Genomic DNA, 22,270 nt, shown 5'->3' with positions numbered 1-22,270 from the left:
CGCCATTTCCATTGATAACACTGAATACCCCATGCACCCATTATACCCTCAGCTGCCCATTACTTACATTCACATTTATATCACTCATCTGTAATACCTGTTCCCGTACGCTGAGACTGCTGACCACTCACTCAGCTGCTCCATAAACACTTGACTCTCATGATCTCTCTTCTCATGACTAGGTACATAAGCACCAATGATCATCCATCTCTTGCCATCTACTTTCACTTTTACCCCCATCAATATGGAATTTACTTCCTTACACTCTATCACACACTCCCACAACTCCTGCTTTAGAAGTAGTCCTACTCCTTCCTTAGCTCTTGTTCTTTCACCAACCCTTGACTTTACTCCTAAGACGTTTCCAAACCATTCTTCTCCTTTACCCTTGAGCTTTGTTTCACTCAGAGCCAGAACATACAGGTTTCTTTCGTCAAACATACTCCCTATCTCTCCTTTCTTCTCATCTTGATTACATCCACACACATTCAGACACCCCAGCCTGAGCCTTCGAGGAGGATGAGCACTCCTCGCTTGACTCCTCCTTCTGTTTCCTCTTTTAGCAAGTGAAATACCAGAAGGGGAGGGTTTCCAACCCCCCCGCTTCCGCCCCCTTTCGTCGCCTTCCACGACACGCAGGGAATACGGAAAAAAGGATATAAAAGACGAGGTATATAAATTCCATCACTTTAATTACATAGGAGAAACGTTTTCTCCAAGTACATAAAAGGGCCAAAACTACTTCCCTAAGTTGACCGTGGTAGGATAACTACCACTCTAACTTGACCCTGATAGAATGACTACTTCTGTAACTCAACCCTGGTCGGATATCTCTCTAACTTGACCCTGGTATGATAATTACCTCTGTAAGTTGACCCTGATAAGATAACTACCTCTTTATCTTGACCGTGGTACAATGGCTACCTCTGTAATTTGGCCCTTGTATAATAACTACCTCTTTACCTGATTATAATAATTACCTTGGTAAGATAACTACCTCTCTAACTTGACCCTGGTATAATAGATTCCTCTGTAACTTGACCTTGGTATGATAACTACCTCTCTAACTTGATTCTGGTACAATAACTACCTCTGTAACTTGATCCTGGTATGATAACTACCTCTGTAACTAGACCCTGGTATAATCACTACCTCTATAGCTTGACCCTGGTATAAGTAGTGCCAAAACCATGCACCAGTCTGTAGTTCACTGGAGGACTGGCAACAATTTGCCAACACTGACTGACCAGCAAAATCTTGTGTTCTCTACCACCACATTTCTTGGTCATCTGCCTTATTACGTACACTGACGAACGCCCTAGACACCCTGGCACAACATTGTTGACCACACTGTAACCCTGAACTACTCCTTGTTCTACTGGTCTAACTCCGGGTTGTGTTAACTTATGTTTACAGACACAAGTTGCCCCATCGTGTTTGTCCATATTGCACCAGCTGTGAAGAGCTTGTTTCTCACCCACACCAGCTGTGGGAGAGACTCTGGGATACCACACCGGCTGTGGGAGAGCCCCTAGAGCACCCACACCAGCTGTGGGACAGCACCTGGGATACCATCCCGACTGTGGGACATCCTCTGGGACACCGCACCAGCTGTTGTGGTATAGACTTTTTGACACGCACACCAGCTGTGGGACATCCTCTGGGACATCACACCAGCTGTGGAACAGCACCTGGGACCTCCACACCAGCTATAAGACGCAGTTGACCTTCAGGCGGTGCAGCTGGCGACGCAGATGGTGCAGCTGGTGGACGAGGGAAGCCGTGTTGGCCAAGCCTCCTGAAGCAGCAGTTGGCCCTCCCTCGCCAGCGCCCGCCCTGGCTCTGGTCAGTTCCTCCAGGCATGACCTGACCCCAGCACGCACCCCGGACAGGTCACTCACCCTGCCAGAGGTCACAAGAGGTCAGATGACGTCACGAGGAGGAATGAATTAGGACGAGTTCAGATTAGGTCATTCAGTTATGTAGGAATATGACGTCAGAATCATTGAGATTAGGTCATAGCTGCAGCAAATGCGTCTTTATTCTAAATGATAAACTTCATAATGTTGGCCCAAAATGATAAACTTCAGAGTATTGACCCAAAATGATAATCTTCGTAATATTGACCCAAAATAATAAACTTCATAATATTGACCCCAAATAATAGACTTCATAATATTGACCCCAAATAATAGACTTCATAATATTGACCCAAAATAATAAACTTCATAATATTGACCCCAAATAATAGACTTCATAATATTGACCCCAAATAATAGACTTCATAATATTGACCCCAAATAATAAACTTCATAATATTGACCCCAAATAATAGACTTCATAATATTGACCCCAAATAATAAACTTCATAATATTGACCCCAAATAATAGACTTCATAATATTGACCCCAAATAATAAACTTCATAATATTGACCCCAAATAATAAACTTCATAATATTGACCCCAAATAATAAACTTCATAATATTGACCCCAAATAATAGACTTCATAATATTGACCCCAAATAATAAACTTCATAATATTGACACCAAATGATAAACTTCATAATATTGACCCCAAATGATAAACTTCATAATATTGACCCCAAATAATAAACTTCATAATATTGACCCCAAATAATAGACTTCATAATATTGACCCCAAATAATAGACTTCATAATATTGACCCCAAATAATAAACTTCATAATATTGACCCCAAATGATAAACTTCATAATATTGACCCCAAATGATAAACTTCATAATATTGACCCCAAATAATAAACTTCATAATATTGACCCCAAATAATAGACTTCATAATATTGACCCCAAATAATAGACTTCATAATATTGACCCCAAATGATAAACTTCATAATATTGACCCCAAATAATAAACTTCATAATATTGACCCCAAATAATAGACTTCATAATATTGACCCCAAATAATAGACTTCATAATATTGACCCCAAATAATAAACTTCATAATATTGACCCCAAATGATAAACCTCGATTTACGCTTTACATTTAGTTTAATGATTTTTGTTTCATATTTGTTCGACCATGGGTACAATATACTTACGATGGGCTGAGCGATCTTCTCTGGTCTGCTCTTCGTTTCATCTGAGAAAATATGGGAATATCAACCATCAGAAGTAAACAAGTGAATCATTAAAAAGTCAATTATTTATTTCATCCATAAGCAAATGAGGTACTTATAAATGTTAAGTAGTAAACGGTCAACTTAATTCTAGTGAAATTGTGAAGCAGCATTTGTAAGTAAGCTGAAAGGTAGAGTAATACATAAATAGAAGCTTTTTATTACAAAATAAAGTACTTAAGAATACTTTCTCAGGAACGAATATAACATATGTGACGGTAGGGTGTTGCTATTTGACCTGCGTAACGATAAGGTGTTACTGTGTGTGACTTACGTGACGGTAGGGTGTTACTATGTGACATGCGTGAAGGTAAGGTGTTACTGTGTGACTTACGTGACGGTAAGGTGTTACTGTGTGACTAACGTGACGGTAAGGTGTTACTGTGTTACTTACATGACGGTTACTTGGGGGCCTGCGTGACAGTGTTGTGTTACTATGTGACATGCGTGAGGGTAAGGTGTTTGTATATGACGTGTATGATGGTAGGGTGTTATTGTGTGACCTTCGTGACTATATGATGTCGCTGTTCGATCTTTGTGACGTTACGATGTTACTGTAGACCTTCGTGGCGATACGCTGTTACTGTGTGACCTGCGTGACGATACGTTGTTACTATTTGACCTGCGTGACGATACGGTGTTACTGTGTGACCTGCGTGACGATATTGTGTTACTATGTGACGTGCGTGACGATGCGGTGTTACTGTGTGACCTGCGTTACTATGTGTGACCTGTGTTACTATGTGATTATACGACTGTTGATTTGTATGGTGTACACACACACACACACACACACACACACACACACACACACACACACACACACACAGTTCGAGAGAAGGAAGTGACGTCAGAGATTACAGGCAGCACTTTACTGGGTCGGGGGAGAGCAGTTGACCCTTGTGATTGCTCTACTTAAAGGTTAATTCCCCACAGTAATTACAAGTCGGGAGGTAAGTGGCCTGAGACTTCCTGGAAACAAAATGTGAGTAAATTTGAGGAGGAAGTTTGGTTGTGGAGTGTGGCGCTGGGGGCCGGGTTGTGATGTTGTGGTGGGTCAAGATGAGGTTATGGCGAGGTGGGAGAAAGACTGGGGTGGTTACTTAGGAGTCTCTCTCTCTCTCTCTCTCTCTCTCTCTCTCTCTCTCTCTCTCTCTCTCTCTCTCTCTCTCTCTCTCTCTCTCTCTTCTGCCTGGCACGACCCCCACCCCCCTCCTACCACTTGCTGTCCTCAAGCATTTAATTAATTTCCAACACATTCACTTCTTTTTTTCTTCTTCTTTCACTGATCCCCTTCACGCACGCGCACAACACTGTGGGGATTACCTGACCATCAAACACACTCCACCTCTGCCCCCACAGACGCCGCTGGACATCCCCCACAACACGCACCTGAACGCACCCCAGGATGTAAACACTCCCTCCTCCTCATGTGACGCACCTCACCTCCCATCCACTCCCATCCACTCCCAGGTACCTGAACCACTCCACACCCTCTACGTCCTCCACATTCAAGCTGACACTCCAGCCTCTCTGATGCTCACACTCCAGCCTCTCTGATCCTCACACTCCAGCCTCTCTGATCCTCACACTCCAGCCTCTCTGATCCTCACACTCCAGCCTCTCTGATCCTCACACTCCAGCCTCTCTGATCCTCACACTCCAGCCTCTCTGATCCTCACACTCCAGCCTCTCTGATCCTCACACTCCAGCCTCTCTGATCCACCCTCCTCCACCACTCAGGTAGGATGACCACAGCTGACCACAGTGCTCAGTGTGGTGACGCCCCGATCAATTGTACGAGAATAAGGATTAATTTTCCTAGACTTGAAATCACAATCTTCCTGCTGATTAATCCTTGATATTATTCACCTTTTTTTTTTTTTATTACTGCTTTAGATCACCAGAGATTATGATTACAACCAACTCATCCTGATTAACCTGGTGTAGTTGAGCGTAATTCCCACTGTAGCTTTAACCTCTTGGTTCCACCACCTGGACGTAAAACCTGGCAGGTGGTAGCGAGGTTCATTAGCCACCTGTGAGACCAGTCCATCAAGCCTGATTGTGTCAGCTTGAAGCTGGAGACGTTTCAGGTTCCCCAGCTTACTTAGTGTCATAAGGTAGATGGGGTTTTTTTTTCAGCTAGAGAACCTAGAGCATGCTGGGTGGTAGAGCTAGAGACCCCTAGAACGTGGTGAAACGGTAGAGCTAGAGCATCTAGAAGCCTCTTGAAGTTAGAGTTATAGAACGACTGACCTAACGTAGATCGTGTTGGAAGGTAGAGTTATAGAGTTGCTGACATTAGAGCGAGCTAGAGGGTACAGTTATACAGCTGCTGACCTTAGAGCGAGCTGGAGGGTAGAGTTATAGAGTTGCTGACATTAGAGCGAGCTGGAGGGTACAGTTATACAGCTGCTGACCTTAGAGCGAGCTGGAGGGTAGAGTTATAGAGTTGCTGACATTAGAGCGAGCTGGAGGGTAGAGTTATAGAGCTGCTGACCTTAGAGCGAGCTGGAGGGTAGAGTTATAGAGTTGCTGACATTAGAGCGAGCTAGAGGGTAGAGTTATAGACCTACTGACCTTAAATTGTGTTGGAGGGTAGAGTTATAGAGCTACTGACCTTAGAGCGAGCCCGGGGCGTCAGGGTCGTTCCGTCGACGGCGAAGGGCGCGTCACACACGGCTGGGACGTACGAATCTGGTGACGGGGTGACGGTAGAAGGGTGTTAATGGTGACTGTGTGACGCTGGAGAGGTGATGATGGTGTCGTTGTGACGGTAGAAGGGTGTTAATGGTGACGGGGTGACGGTAGAAGGGTGTTAATGGTGACGGGGTGACGGTAGAAGGGTGTTAATTGTGACGGTGTGACGGTAGACAGGTGTTAATGGTGACGGTGTGACGGTAGACAGGTGTTAATGGTGACGGTGTGACGGTAGAAGGGTGTTAATGGTGACGGTGTGACAGTAGACAGGTGTTAATGGTGACGGTGTGACGGTAGACAGGTGTTAATGGTGACGGTGTGATGGTAGACAGGTGTTAATGGTGACGGTGTGACGGTAGACAAGTATATCATTTTCGACAGGGAGTGAAAGGGAAATTAACTGGGAGAGAGAGAGAGAGAGAGAGAGAGAGAGAGAGAGAGAGAGAGAGAGAGAGAGAGAGAGAGAGACGGTTGAGCTGAGTGGGAGAAACTTCATACTGGTTTGAGACCAGTGAGATTTGTTTATCTGGAGGACCCTAATGGTGAGATAAGGCACCGGGTGGGTGAGATTAGCGAGATTATCTAGCTGTCGGATGAGGTAAGTGAGATTCGTTACCTGGCGGATGATGCTGGTGAGATGAGTCATTGGGATGGGTGAGATTAGTGGATTAAGAGATGAGATTAGTGAGATTAGTTTCTTAAAGAATGACTGATTGTAAGGATAAGGGGCATCTGTTGTCTGGTAGACCAACTTCAGTGAGATTAGTCACCTAGTAAGTGAGATTAGTCACCTAGCAAGTGAGATTAGTCATCCAGCAAGTGAGATTAGTTACCCAGCAAGTGAGATTAGTCACCCAGCAAGTGAGATTAGTCACCTAGCAAGTGAAGTTAGTCACCCAGCAAGTGAGATTAGTCACTTAGCAAGTAAGATTAGTCACCTAGCAAGTGAGATTAGTCACCTAGCAAGTGAGATTAGTCACCCAGCAAGTGAGATTAGCCACCCATTAAGTGAGATTAGTCACTCAGCAAGTGAGATTAGGCTCCAAAGCTGGTAATCTTCTTCCAGTGATTCAAGACATGAGCGAGATTAGTTATCCGAGTCTTCGTGATAGTGAGATTAGCTACCTCGGAAAGGAGAGTAATGAGATATAGTTAAAATTATCCACATACCTAATGAGATTAGTGAGTTTGAGTTGCGTGGATGAATATAATCGTGAGTTTAGTGCAGTTAGAGTGTGGGATCAATGACTGATCAAGTGTTGATTAATGAGCCAAATCACTGAGGTGACGAGAATTATAACAGACGTTGCTCTGGTGGTGTGATATTAATGAGATCAGTTTCGTGAGATTAGTGAGTTCAATCACCTGGATGGAGACTGTGTTGTTGTTGTTGTTGTTCTTGCTGTAGTAGTCTCGTCTCCTCCCGCCAGGCCTCCAGCTCTCCGTATGTCCTGGGGCGAGGAACTGGGATTAATGTGGAGGATTAATGGAGAGAGAGAGAGAGAGAGAGAGAGAGAGAGAGAGAGAGAGAGAGAGAGAGAGAGAGAGAGAGAGAGAGAGGTGGCTAATGGTAAGATTCGTGAGGAGATGGTTAATGGGCCTGATTAACAGGGAAGATTCATATAGTTGATTAATAGGCTAGGATTAATGAGAGGACAAATAGGGAGGATTAATGGGTAGGGCAAATAGGGAGGATTAAATGGGGAGGACAAACAGGGGGGGATTAATAGGGAGGATTAATGGGTAGGGCAAATAGGGAGGATTAAATGGGGAGGACAAACGGGGGGGATTAATAGGGAGGACAAATAGGGAGGATTAATAGGGTAGAGTGGGAGACGAGGGGGGACAAGAGAAAGTACAATTGACGATGCTGGACCGTAGCTTTATTGTACTAGAGACTAATGAAGTCTTATAACGTGAACCATGATGCTTCCTGTGCATTCTCCTCCCCCACCATCCACCACACTTAACACCACCACACTTAACACTACTTTATAAAGTGTTTGTAAGTGTGTGGTTGATTGCCCAGCCCTGTGTCTATCGTTCTCCTAAGCCAGACTGTGTTACTTACCTGTTCAGTCTACCTGCTGAACCTGTGAACTTGTATTTATTATATACTTTACCTGTCTAACCTTACCTTACAGACCTGCTTACTTACCTACTTACTTACCTACCTACCTACTTACCTTACCTCACGTACGTACTTACTTACCTACCTACTTACCTTACCTTACCTCAACTACCTACTTACCTACCTACCTACTTACCTCACCTACCTACTTACCTTACCTTACCCTACTTTACCTTACCTCACCTACCTACTTACCTCACCTACCTACTTACCTCACCTGCCTACTTACCTACCTACCTACCTACCTTGCCTTACTTTATCTTACCTCACCTACCTACTTACCTACCTACCTACCTACCTACCTACCTACCTACCTACCTTACCTTACTTTACCTTACCTCCCCTACCTACTTACGTCACCTACCTACTTACCTCACCTACCTACTTACCTGTTTACCTACCTTACCTTACTTTACCTTACCTCACCTACCTACTTACCTACCTACCTACCTACCTACCTTACCTTACTTTACCTTACCTCACCTACCTACTTACCTATGTACCTACCTGTCTTACCTTTACCTTACCTCACCTACCTACTTACCTACCTACCTACTTACCTCACCTACCTACTTACCTACCTACCTCCCTTACCTTACCTTATATTACCTTACCTCACCTACCTACTTACCTTACCTAATCTCCCTTAACAATACCCTCAGCACGACCTATCCTTCATCCTCAGGACTCCTTCCCTGCACTAAGCCCTTACCGCAGGTTTCCGTGTCTCTGCCTCTTACATCGGACACGATATCATATAGCCGACCCACCTACATGATGCACTACCGGACTTTTCCGAAAGAAAAAAAAAAAGAATAATTGAGAAATATTGGCCCCGATATCTTCATAAGTGGATACCGAAATAAGGGTTCGCATGTGGAGAAGAATTGTGGATAATCCACCCTCCCCCTCCCATTCTCTCTCAGTATTGGGATAATGTTAGTAATATCTGGCAGGACTTGATATATGACAGAGCCTGGGGCGGCCACTGTGTGTGTGTGTGTGTGTCAGAAAGAGAGAGAGAGAGAGAGAGAGAGAGAGAGAGAGAGAGAGAGAGAGAGAGAGAGAGAGAGAGAGAGAGAGAGAGAGTTACATAGATACAAAGACTCAAGGTGCAAGTCGAACGGAAAACAGGTAGAAAAAGAAATACCTTGCAGGATTAATATGTCTAATGGAAATCTTTATAGGAAAAATCATAAGGTAGAATGAACATGAGTATGCCATGCATCCCTTCACTTTTTGTTAATAAAGACGATCGTCAGAATATTCTTGAGGTCCAACCCCTCACGACTTATTCTTGGATGTTGAAGAATGATACAATAACTCTTACTTACTTCCCCAAAGCAGGTGACATGGGTTGAGAAGGTAGCATGATCTACCACTGCGTTATGATGACTGATTGGATGAATTATTCAATACCGGAGGGTGGCAAGTGATGAAGGTATTTTGAAGGTATTAAGGGTGTTGCTGTGAACAACATTTTCTGGGAGCTTATTCCACACATCGATAATTTCGCTGGTAAAGAAATATTTCGTACAGTCCAAATTAACTCGGTGACCTCTACGTTTTAGTCCACTTTTCTCTCGTCGGTAATACTGGCGCTACCGTAAAGAAATTTTCAGTATCAACATTGCTCAATCATTTAAGATTTTCAGAAATTCTATTAATTTGCCTCCAGGGTCGCCTCTCCTCATATGGTTTGTTACGCAAGGAAGGAATCAACTCAGTTGCTCCTCGCTGCACTACTTCCAAATTTAAGAATATCCATGCTTGAGTGAGGGACCCAAAACTGAACTGCATATTCGAGGTGGGGTCGAACTAGGCTTGATCATAGTGGCAACATCACATCATTGCTTTTGTACGTAAAGTTTTCCTTAGTGAATCGTAACATCATGTTTGCTTTCTTGGCTGCTCATGACAACGCTGGGAGAATTGGAAGTTGTTGGAGACAGTGACCTCCTACATCCCCTCACACTAGGGGTGTCCTTTATCGTGTGGACGCATCACTTCGTAGTCGAATTCTTTGTTACGGTTTCCTACTTGTAACAGCTGACATTTGTTGACGTTAAATGGCATTTGTCATTTCCTAAACCATTCAGTGATTTTATCTAGATGCTCCTATGATCTTAGCCTATCTTCTTCGATTAATATGGCCCTACCGATCTTTGTGTCATCTACATATTTGTATACTTAGCTTATTTAGCCTTACGTCAATATCGGTAATACAGATGATGAAAAGTATAGGCCCAAGTACAGATCCCTGGGGAACCTCACTAATAATGGATGACCACAGTGATGATTCCCCAGTCATTACGACTCTCTACTTCCCATCACATCACCAGACTTCTATCCAATCTATGCCACCAGTAATCCATTAAGCCACAGGACTTTGCTGCATCACGTTAAGTGGGGGGACTTTATCGAATGCTTTCTGGAAGTCAAGATATATCATATTTGTTGGTTTGGTCGTGTGGGGAAGAATACTGGATAATTCAACCCCCCCCCTCCCACCAAGCCCATTTTCTTTGAGTATTGGGGGTAATGTTAGTAATATCCAGCCGGATTTTATATACTTCAGAGGACAGAGCCGGGGGCCGCTGTGGTGTGTGAGAGAGAGAGAGAGAGAGAGAGAGAGAGAGAGAGAGAGAGAGAGAGAGAGAGAGAGAGAGAGAGAGAGAGAGGAGGGAAAGGTCAAGGATTACCTGGAGGAGTCTCACATAAGAGCAGCTGGTCTCTCGTACTTAACTCCTGACGTTCACGTACAAATAACCGAAGATGTGATAGAGTCTCTCACGTACAGGTAGCCAGGCAAGTACCAGTCTCTCACGTACAGGTAGCCAGGCAAGTACCAGTCTCTCACGTACAGGTAGCCAGCCAAGTACATAGTAGTTTCTCACGTTCAGATAGCATGACCTAAGGTCTCTCCCGTGCTGACGGTACGTACCTGAGTCTCTCTCGTGCTGACGGTACGTACCTGAGTCTCTCTCGTGCTGACGGTACGTACCTGAGGCTCTCCCGTGCTGACGGTACGTACCTGAGTCTCTCTCGTGCTGACGGTACGTACCTGAGTCTCTCTCGTGCTGACGGTACGCACCTGAGTCTCTCTCGTGCTGACGGTACGTACCTGAGTCTCTCTCGTGCTGACGGTACGTACCTGAGTCTCTCTCGTGCTGACGGTACGCACCTGAGTCTCTCTCGTGCTGACGGTACGTACCTGAGTCTCTCTCGTGCTGACGGTACGTACCTGAGTCTCTCCCGTGCTGACGGTACGTACCTGAGTCTCTCTCGTGCTGACGGTACGTACCTGAGTCTCTCCCGTGCTGACGGTACGTACCTGAGTCTCTCCCGTGCTGACGGTACGTACCTGAGTCTCTCCCGTGCTGACGGTACGTACCTGAGTCTCTCCCGTGCTGACGGTACGTACCTGAGTGTCTGGGAGGCGGCCATCTCCCGGGCTGCAGCCAACATCTCTCTCTGTCTCCGTCTCTCCTCCCTGGCTCTCCTGTGTACCTCGGCCACCGTCACCAGCCTGGGGGAACGAGATGGATTAATATCTCATAATTCTCTGTCTCTCCCTGTCTACTCTGCCGTCCGTCATAATTCTCTCTCTCTCCCTGTCTACTGTGCCGTCCCTCATAATTCTCTGTGTCTCCCTGTCTACTTTACCGTCCCTCATAATCCTCTGTGTCTCCCTGTCTACTGTGCCGTCCCTCATAATTCTCTGTCTCTCCCTGTCCACTTTACCGTCCCTCATAATTCTCTGTCTCTCCCTGTCCACTTTACCGTCCCTCATTCTTCAGTAGGTGATCCATACTCGTCCCTGGCCTGACATACGTCCAAACGCACTCTAACTAGACTTTGGCTCGCACACACTCTCACCCACACACTCACACACACTCTCACCCACACACTCACACAGACTCTCACCCACACACTCACTTTCCAGGTTATTCTTGGCGTCTTTCTTCGCCTCTCGCCTTCACCTCCTCATATTTGTCTTACTTCTTCATATTCAGGCTCTCTCTCTCTCTCTCTCTCTCTCTCTCTCTCTCTCTCTCTCTCTCTCTCTCTCTCTCTCTCTCTCTCTCTCCAATGTCGTATCGCCCTCCTCGCCGCTCTGTTCCTGCCCACACACACACACACACACACACACACACAGTGGTGGCTATCGTGCACACGGCCAGTTATTTTCGTACAGTGATAAATGCCTCACTGTTTGTAGGAATTACGTTCGTGACGTCTTTAAACAGTTAATCGTGCTTGTGAGGTCGAGGTAATCGTGCCAGGGGAGGTCGAGCTAAATTGCTTTTGAAGTAACGGTAAAAACTTTGAAAGGTAATTATCATTTCCGCTGAGGACAGGAATTAGTAGAGGGAGCCCTCCTGTGAACCCTCCTGTGAACCTTCCAGTGAACCTTCCTGTGAACCCTCATGTGAACCCTCCTGTGAACCTTCCAGTGAACCTTCCAGTGAACCCTCCTGTGAACCTTCCTTGTGAACCCTCCAGTGAACCCTCCTGTGAACCTTCCAGTGAACCTTCCTGTGAACCCTCCTGTAAACACTCCAATGAACCCTTTTGTGAATCCTCTTGTGAACCCTCTTGTGAATCCTCCAGAGAACACTCCAGTGAACCCTCCTCTGAATCCTTCAGTGAACCCTCCAGTGAACCCTCCTGTGAACCTTTCTGTGAATCCTCCTGTGAACCCTCCAGTGAACCTTCCTTGAACCCTCCTGTGGAGCACAGTGAGGTTCGTACTGAGTCTAGAGTCGAAGCTTCCCCAGGACCCACAGTGACTCCCTCCCACACTACCCAGCTCCCGACACTCACTTGGGTTTGTGAGGATCCCTCTGGTTCCTCCTGGCTCCTGGCGGTGCCCTGGTCCTCCTGATGCCTTCTAAGGGTCTCCTGGATGTCCTCCTGAGCCTTCTGCTGCCCCCCGCTGCTGCCCCTCGCTGCTGTTCCTCAACGCTGGGGAGCTGGAGGCTCACCACCGGAAGGGACAGAGAGCTCACCTGTCGATATAAGTGCTGGTCACTCGCCACAGCTTGGGTGTTGCCCATCACTCACTCCCTCCCTCCACCAGCCTACCTCCTGTATATATCTCGGCAGGAAACAATCATCCACAGAAACTACAGGCCAGAGCACCACAGCCAGACACATGGATAAAGATTTCTCTCATTCTTCTCACAGTTTACGTTGTACACGGCTGCTGGGGAAGGTGCGATGATTCATATTAAGAACGCCAACGACAGTGACGTAGAACTAGTTTTGCTCACAGAGTCGTGACTGTGTCATCTGTGGCCTCACTGCTGTCTATGACACATTCGATTAGCCTCTCTCACCCGTGACCTACCCACAACATACTAGTGGCATTGTTGAAATACCCACGCCACTTATGACCCACGTAGGGCCGTGCTGGTTTACTGGGTCATCCATCCCCACACATGATGTTACTGACACATCTTACGCATCTCGGAGATGCAAATGGCGTTTTGAACTCACCTGCTACACTGCTCACTTACCTGCCTCATTCCTTACCTTCCTGCGACCCAGCTCAACTTCCCGGGTCACCTGTGACATCCCTTCCCTACCCATGGCCCATCTGTGGCTTTCTAGACTTGCCTTTGTCATTTTCTCTTACGGCTCCTCTGTGCCATCTTAGACCTGCATATGGGCCATTTCCGGCCTGACTTTGACATGACTAACACACAAGGAGCATCCATGACCCATCTCTGCTATTCTCGGAGCATCCATGACCCATCTATGTCACTCTCAGAGCTCAACTATGTCCCTCCTTAATCACTCGTGGTGCGAGGAACAGTGAGAAAGATCTGGAAACAAGGTATAAAGTAACGAGATAAACCAGGAATTCTTCCTGTTTTCCACTGTGGTCTGCAGTGACCTTCATGCAATCGCTCCTCCTGTTCTTCAGGCTCGTCATGACATTCTTACGGAAGTCTTCCTGTTGCTGGTCAAGGCAGACTTTCTTAGCCTCTGAGTCTCCTCGCTGACCACGCATCGGCGGCCAGGCAAGTGCCACAATAACTTTCGATGATACGGGGGGTAGGAGTGGGGATGGGGGGTTTGTTTGCTGTAGTCTAGGCACGAGGAGAGTTGTCTAGTAGCTCAAGACCACCACAGGTATGAAGAGCGGCTCCTCCACACCAAGCCTTGTGGACCGTTACGCGTTAGCAAGCAGCAGACACTCACTACCTACAGTTCCCATCGTCTCTCGTAGTTGCGCAGTATTTGCATCAGTTCAGCAAACGATCACCTGTGAGTGTTGGTTCACGCGGGAAAATCAGTCTTCAGAATCCCTTGCTCAGATTTCAGGAGACTGAGGCTATGGTCTTGGCAGCCCAGGCAGCCTTCAGGACTTCATTCGTGGTTGGAGGAGTCCGATGCTTCCAGTGGCTGGATTCCAGTCTTGAAACCCTGTTTCACAGATGGTTCCAGATCTTATCCTCTATAACCAGAGGGGATAAACATTGGCTGGATTGGCTTTATGTAGTCCAAGCAGTGAGGAGAGTTGAGTATAGTAGCATCCATCTTGCCGAGACCTTAAATAGGTCCTTATGCTCATGGATGATGGTCAGAACAGTTCTTGGTGAAATTCTTACTTCAGTAACAATTTCGTTGCATTTAATTCGCCAATTCGTCACGATCAAGTTCTCGACTTTAGCCACAGTTGCCTCATCAGTAGGACCTGAAGACTGACCCAACCAGGTGTCATTCTCAAGACTTTCGCGATCGCGATTTAAGTCTTTGGCCCTTTGGTTGACTGTACTACATGACGGGTCACCAGCATACGTGACCATATCACATGACGGGTCACCAGCATACGTGACCATATCACATGACGGGTCACCAGCATACGTGACCATATCACATGACGGGTCACCAGCATACGTGACCATATCACATGACGGGTCACCAGCATACGTGACCATATCACATGACGGGTCACCAGCATACGTGACCATATCACATAACGGGTCACCAGCATACGTGACCATATCACATGACGGGTCACCAGCATACGTGACCATATCACATGACGGGTCACCAGCATACGTGACCATATCACATGACGGGTCACCAGCATACGTGACCATATCACATGACGGGTCACCAGCATACGTGACCATATCACATGACGGGTCACCAGCATACGTGACCAACATACGTTGGTGGCCACACAGAAACTTTCAATAGATACGAACCTTTTAGAGGCTCTGGTGCACGTGTTTGTCTGTATCTATAATTTTCTCAGGTGTCACCTTTCTGATTGACGACAGGAAACAAATGATGGCACGTTATTGAGATAAACTCATGTCTGACAATGACGCGGGTGTATGATCTATGAGAGAGAAGAGCGTCCTTGTTTCGGGCGCTAACACGTCAAAATATCACTGAAGGTGACAACCTATTGTTGTGTTGGCGATAAACATACTAAACAGACGAAGACTCGTAAACACTTCAGTAATCTGACAAACTGTTTACGAGATATCTGGCGCTCGGGGTCACACTGGACGAACCAATCGACCGCCTGAGGTTGAATTCAACTGAGGTTCAAAATGTCTGTCACACGTCCCTCTAATCGGCCAGATGGATTTTCACTCGTGCACATGATGTTATTATGTTTGCCTTTTAATAAATATAACATGTGGATAATTCAAAGTTCTGGCATGTAGGCATTTCTGAGATATAGAAGCTTGTAACCCAGCACAACAAACAACAAAACAGCTGCTAGCATAAAACCAAAAGAAAATGAACATTTGAGGTATGGATTTAGGAGAATGCTTAACAAATATTACCAGACACACCAAACACCCACACATGCACAGGCAATGTACACAACAAGAGACACTAATGTTCGCCAGTACAACGCAGTGTTTGTCTGCTTCTACGTTGTCGTTCATCATCATGTTCACTTGTATTTCAAGCCAAAGTCCATCTTCACTACAGCCTCATCTTCACTATACCATCATCGCTATTGGCTTTTGATTTGATTCTTACAAGCCGGAGGAAGAGTATGTGTACCACACCCTCAACACCACTGGGCTATAGCATGACCCCTCACGGGGCAGGTGGGCCCATCTTCACCTCACTGTAGACACCACTAGCCTTTGACCTGACCCTCATGGGTCAGGCTTCACTGGTGGACAGTTCAATGCCTTACAGGTAGTTAGTCAAGCAACACCTGGTCACTCGTTCCTACTCCTACCATACTTAAAGTCATCCTACGATGGCACTAAATTCACCAACCCACAAGTGAGTTTGCAGATGGAACTGAAGACAGGCGATACGAGGTGGACACACTCATGAGTAGAGAGGCTGACCGTCACCCATCTACAGTGCACACTGCTCCTCTACCCTGTGGGTCACCCAGTGACTGACAGGCGGGGTAACCACAGACTGAAGACAAAGTTGCGTTCCCCTAACCTGCATGACCGAACTTAGAACTAGATGTAAGGGTAAGACTATGTCCTCTGTCTGAGTCAGTCATAGAAATGCTATGGTTCTCTGGTACCCCTTACATCTCCCAGGCTCCACTGACGAAGGCATGAGGTGAACGAGAAATCACCTGACGCCACAGCGCCTCACCTAAACAAGGCAGCAGAGGACACCTGACCTCGGGTACATGACGGGTGCATGACATGTTCATGCAGACAGCATGCACGGATTTATGATGTATGACAGTAGAAAATGCTCAAGAGATGGGGGCACCACGAGTGTAGAACTCCCTCCCCCGCACAGTACAAATAAGTAATTACAAATAGGTAATTACATATGGGGTTCGTGGTGAGAGATGGTTAGTCCACCTCAAACAAAGGCTGGGGTTTGAATCGTCGCCTAGCAACGCCAGGGCCCGTTGTTTACACTGGGGCAAGTGGTCCTCACCAGCCTAGCGATATATCGTGAAGTAAATTAAAACTTTCACGTTCACGACCACAACAAAGAGGAAATATACACGGCTTGTGATACTAAGTCTTGAGATGCTACACTAGTTACCAGGTCTTGAGACGCTACACTAGTTACCAGGTATTGCCACACTACGCTAGTTACCAGGTCTGAAACACTACGCTGGTTACCAGGTCTGAAACACTACACTAGGTACCAGTGTTTGGTGTAAATTATACATTATGTAAATAATTATGTCATGAATTACTTTAGTGGGAAAAGAAAAGGTTTCACACCCTAGCTATTACCTGAAGATTCATCCTTTATGACACGTACAAACCAGAAACCCTGACATATTATCCTAGATAGTGTTTGCGAGGCTTTATGTCACCTCCCCACACCCTTGACCTGATACCACGGCCACACGACAACACAACCGACCCATTATGTTACTGACAGAGTCAATATTGCAAACGACTATCACACCTATCATCTTTGATAGACACACGACTATCACACCTATCATCTTTGATAGACACACGGTCTGCTGTTAACGGTTGGCCCACACGGGTTATCTTGACCTATCTATGATATCTTGGCTCACCTCTGACCCGTAACTCTGTGGTACTCCGCTTCTCGTGACCTGTAACTCATCTGTCTGTGGCACTCCGTCTCTCTGTGACCTGCAACTCACCTTTCTGTGGTATTCCGCTTCTTGTGACCTGTAACTCACCTGTCTGTGGCACTCGGTCTCCGTGTCACCCAGTGGTTCGCTGTGGGGCCGTCTGTAGCCCTCTCCCAGGTCTCCAGCCAGGCTTTCCATGTCGTCCTCCAGCTGGTAGTCTCCCTGCAGGTGGAGGTGGAGGGCCCGCCGATGGCCCCCGAAGTGGCCCTGGCTCTCAGGAAGGAGGGTGCCACTAGGGAGGGCCCGCAGGAGGTCGGGGCCAGGACCCAGGCTCCTCAGGAGCCTCTGTTTGGCGGCTTCGTCCGGGATCTTGTTGATCACCTGCAGCTTCTCTCTCGAGATGGAGGAGGAGGACGCCTTGAAGCACTCGCAGCCCCAGGTCGTGGAGTCGTCCTCTGGCTGCACCGCGTCGTCCAGGCCCTGGTCACCCTCGCGGGTCAAGTCGTACTCGGGTCTCGACGGGATCTCGGTGTTGGGGGTCAAGAGACATGCCGAGCTGGGACTCGCTGGACGACCCAGGGTGTCCCGTCCGCTGTCGGGAGGCAGATCGTGGAGGCCGAGCCCGAGGCCGAGGTTGTGCTCGTCGGGATGACCGAGAGCAAGGTCTCCTCCCTCGGGAAGGTCGGGCCCCAGGTCTCGTCCTTCGGGAAGGCCGGGGGTGGGGTCCTTCTCCTCGGGGAGGCCAGGGGAGGGGCCCCGCCCCTCGGAGGGGTCGCCACTCCTGATGGCGATGCGGAAGTTGGTCGAGGGTGAGATGGGAGTCGTCGTCCTGGAGGCCTCGTGTGACGACCCTTCTCTGGGCCTGTGGTTCCAATGTTCACTATATTCATCGTCACTGTCACTGTCAGAGTCACTATACTCTCCGGCCGACGACGCCACACTACCACATCTCACGTCACCATCAGCACCACACTCGCCGCCCGACACTGTACTACCACCACACACACCCTCGACCACACCGTCATCAAGGGCCTGCTGGTCCTCAAGCCATCTGGCTAAGTTTCCTCTCATGTCGTGATTTCCCTCGGGGTAAGCAGCGTCAGGTGGTCGGGTGGGGCAGGGAGGAAGACTGTGGTTGTGGCCGCCCACCTGACACTGGCTCTTGAGGAAACGTAAGATGGCACGAGTCCCTCCCTCAATGACGTCACCAGGGGGAAAAGGAGAGGGGGTTGTCACTTACCTGTAACGTCGTCAGCTCCGGTAACGTACCTGGGGGAGGAGGGAAGGATGGCGTTACATGAAGCACTGGTAACAATGTGTGGGGGTTTGTACACACATGGGAATGAGGAAAGACACGTTACATATGTATATACAAGATCAAGAGACGGGGCAACACATGTGTGTAAAACACTCTCCCAGTAACACATACATAATAGTCACACAGGAAGTAGTGAACATTTCCAAGAGGCCATGTCCACCTTCTTGTCCCTGACCTATGGCGTGACACAGGTCGAACATTTTGGGCCTCTCTGCTTCATCCAGGTCAGGTCAGGTCATGCAGGCGGTTCTAGCATGATTTTCGAGCTTGTTCACTGGATGGAGAGACGGGATGAAGCGGGACCTGTCTCGCTCAGGTGGAAAGCTGGCTACATAGGTCGCTGAGGTCAGTTTGAGGTCAGTGGAAGTTGGCACAACGGGCCAGGGGTCCACATAAGGACACGGGTTCCCCAGCAACATAAAGGAGCGTCACATCTGATCATCTGCTGAGCTCAGCCACGTACACAAGTCAGTGTTATTAGCACGACTGAGACAGACGCTTCTAGACAGACATAAAGCTAACACACTAGCAACATAAAGCTAACACAGTAGCAACATAAAGCTAACACACTAGCAGCATAAAGTTACCACACTAGAAACATAAAGCTAAGACACTTGCAGGATAAAGCTAACATACCGGCAACATGAAGCTAACACACTAGCAACATAAAGCTAACACACTAGCAGCATAAAGCTAACATACTGGCAACATAAAGCTAGCACACTAGCAGCATAAAGGTAACACGTTAGCAGCATAAAGCTAACACATAAGCAGCATAAAGCTAACACACTAGCAACATAAAGCTAACAAACTGACAGCAGAAAGCTAACACACTAGTGATATAAAGGTAAGACACTGGCAATATAAGGCAAACATACTGGCAACATAAAGCTAAGATATTTGCAGCATAAAGCTAACACACTGGCAACATAAAGCTAACACATAAGCAGCATAAAGCTAACACACTAGCAACATAATGCTAACAAACTGATAACAGAAAGCTAACACACTAGTAATATAAAGCTGAGACACTAGTAACATAAAGCTAACACACTAGCAACATAAGGCTATGACACTAGCAGCATAAAGCTAAGACACTAGCAACATAAAACTAAGACACTAGCAACATAAAGCTAACATATTAGCAACATAAAGCTAAGACAGTACTAACATAAAGCTAAGACACCAACACCATAAAGCTAAGATACGTGCAGCGTAAAGCTAAGACACTAGCAACATAAAGCTAAGACACTAACAGCATAAAGCTAAGACACGAGCAACATAAAGCTAACATACTGGTAACATAAAGCTAAGACACTAGCAATATAAAGCTAACACCCTGGCAACATAAAGCTATCATACCGGCAACATAAAGCTAAGACACTAGCCACATAAAGCTAACACACTGGCAACATAAAGCTAAGAAACTACCGATATAAAGCTAAGACACGAGCCACATAAAGCTAACACACTTGCAGCTCACTTAGTGTGTCGAGCAGGGTAAAGGGCGTCTGTGGTCAGTGTGTGGAGGGAGGGGACGCCACTCTGGGCCTTATGTTGACCCTGTCGTAAGGACCAGTTTCTCGTTATGTTGGATGGCAAATCCACTCTTGTGAATGACACTAAACACGACGTCATTTCCTGTGAGAATAATTACAGGGACTGACTGGCTGAGGGAGTCGAACCAACAGATCTTCTCTTGGGTAAAGGATTGCCATCAAACGTCATCAAACCAGGAAAGTCCTGGATTACAGGTTGTTAGAGGCGATTATGTAATTTCTGAGAGTTATACGACCACCCTTATGGTCAGGAGACGGAGGGCTATGTCAACAGACGCTTGTTTTGGGATAAAGATTGATGGTCAAATCAACTGTTCCAGTCTGGAGATAATATTTATTCTCAATTACGTTGGAAGGATCAGGATCTCAAACTGTTATCTTCTCCTGCTTTTCACTTCGATCGAGAATAAATATACTTTAAGATAACAGAAGATAACACGACGAAACAGAATTTGTTATCCTATTGTGCTGGTTGATGTGATATATCGCAGGTTATCAACTCTGATATCACTTGGTAGAGTTAGTCGAGGTTGGTGAGGCGCACATGATCTGTTTTGCACACACGTCCTCGGGATGTGTGACCTCCGCGCCAGGTTAGGTCTTGGTGGGTCAACCAACGCTTAAGCAGCTGGGTTGTGGAGCTGTTGGGCTAAGCTGGTCCCACGTGATGGATCATGCGCTCAGGTGCCACATGTGTGGTAAGGCAGGTGTGGCGGCTCGTCATGAACACAGCCCTGGTGGCATCCCCTCTCGTGTTTTAAAGACGTTTGCTTTAAAAAGCCATATTTCAGTTTTCCTTGCTAGAAAGGGGTTTTTCTTTAGCCTCTACCAAAGAACAACTTCAGATTATCGCCCCATTGCTCTGTCTTCTACTGAAACCACGAATTTTGACTCTGAAATTAAGGATACTTGTAAGGGATCTTGGTCCTCACAATCTTATCTCTCATCGTTGATCAACGTGGCTGTCGGAAGGCGAGATCCTCGTGTGATATGCTCTCCTGTCGTGCTTGTATCTCATCATCCCATCTGGCAGTCTCTGGCACTGGTCGTCCAGTTGCTCTTCATGTGTCCAGAACTTTTCTACCAAAACTTTGGTCTTGGGATCTCGTCTCCAAGACCTCCTCTTTGTGGCTTTCTTTTCCTCACTCTCTTCTTTCATATTTATCTTCCGTGCGCTTCTTCCCTATTCTTGCCTGTTACTTCCAAATCTTAACACCTGACTAAATGCACTCATACACTGTCGTGCTCCTCATTAGTGAGGCCAGCTGTTCATTACCTCCTGTTCCTCCTCACACAGGTCGCCCCTCCTGCTCTGGCTTCTCTCGTGGGTTAACTAAGAAGTTCCCACTCAGGATTTGAGATTAATTTGGTGTACGTTTCTTATGTGAATAATACAGAAGCTGAGGGTGTTCCATGGTGGGACGAGGCTCTTCATACACGCATTTCCAGGGAACGGAGGCAGGTGGTCTTGGGTTATGACTATGTTAGGAAGTATAGAAACTAGGATGGTAATGGCAGAGACGACTTTAGAAAGCACTAGAAATTTCTGAGAGGTTAGGAGAAGCGAGAAGCCGAAGTAAGATGGAGAGACACGGAGACAATACTGGAAGTAGGTTCCAGTTACTGGAAGACGAAGTGGAGGATAGGCCTCATCTCACTCTTGCTGGGACCTTCGTGATCAGGGAACTTGATGAGGAACTTTGAAATGGGAACGTAAATATGTTAAGGGAGCTGGGGAGAGGGAGTTAAGCTGAGGGACTTGACATATGAAGTCAGGATACATGAATTAGGGACACCAAAAGTTTCAAAGTAGATTTACCTATCCACATACGCTGTGTACAGTGTGAGATATGCCAGATATCACAGCTG

At 46.8% G+C, this 22,270-nt stretch overlaps 1 protein-coding gene across 1 annotated transcript in view; it reads right to left on the bottom strand.

Moving 5' to 3' along the window:
• Positions 1 to 685: 685 nt before the first annotated feature.
• Positions 686 to 22,270, bottom strand: part of LOC139749515 (uncharacterized) — an 80,731-nt gene continuing 59,146 nt past the window's right edge. Inside the window, 8 exon segments of the mRNA XM_071663469.1 lie at positions 686 to 1,902; positions 3,084 to 3,124; positions 5,785 to 5,861; positions 7,230 to 7,315; positions 11,420 to 11,524; positions 12,823 to 13,007; positions 17,633 to 18,742; positions 18,744 to 18,793. Coding sequence (XP_071519570.1) covers positions 1,710 to 1,902; positions 3,084 to 3,124; positions 5,785 to 5,861; positions 7,230 to 7,315; positions 11,420 to 11,524; positions 12,823 to 13,007; positions 17,633 to 18,742; positions 18,744 to 18,793 — 1,847 coding nt within the window. The 3' untranslated portion in view covers positions 686 to 1,709.

Source organism: Panulirus ornatus, chromosome 7 (genome assembly GCF_036320965.1).
Source record: "Panulirus ornatus isolate Po-2019 chromosome 7, ASM3632096v1, whole genome shotgun sequence".
NCBI classification, from domain to species: domain Eukaryota; kingdom Metazoa; phylum Arthropoda; class Malacostraca; order Decapoda; family Palinuridae; genus Panulirus; species Panulirus ornatus.
This window is presented reverse-complemented; position numbering and strand designations above follow the sequence as displayed.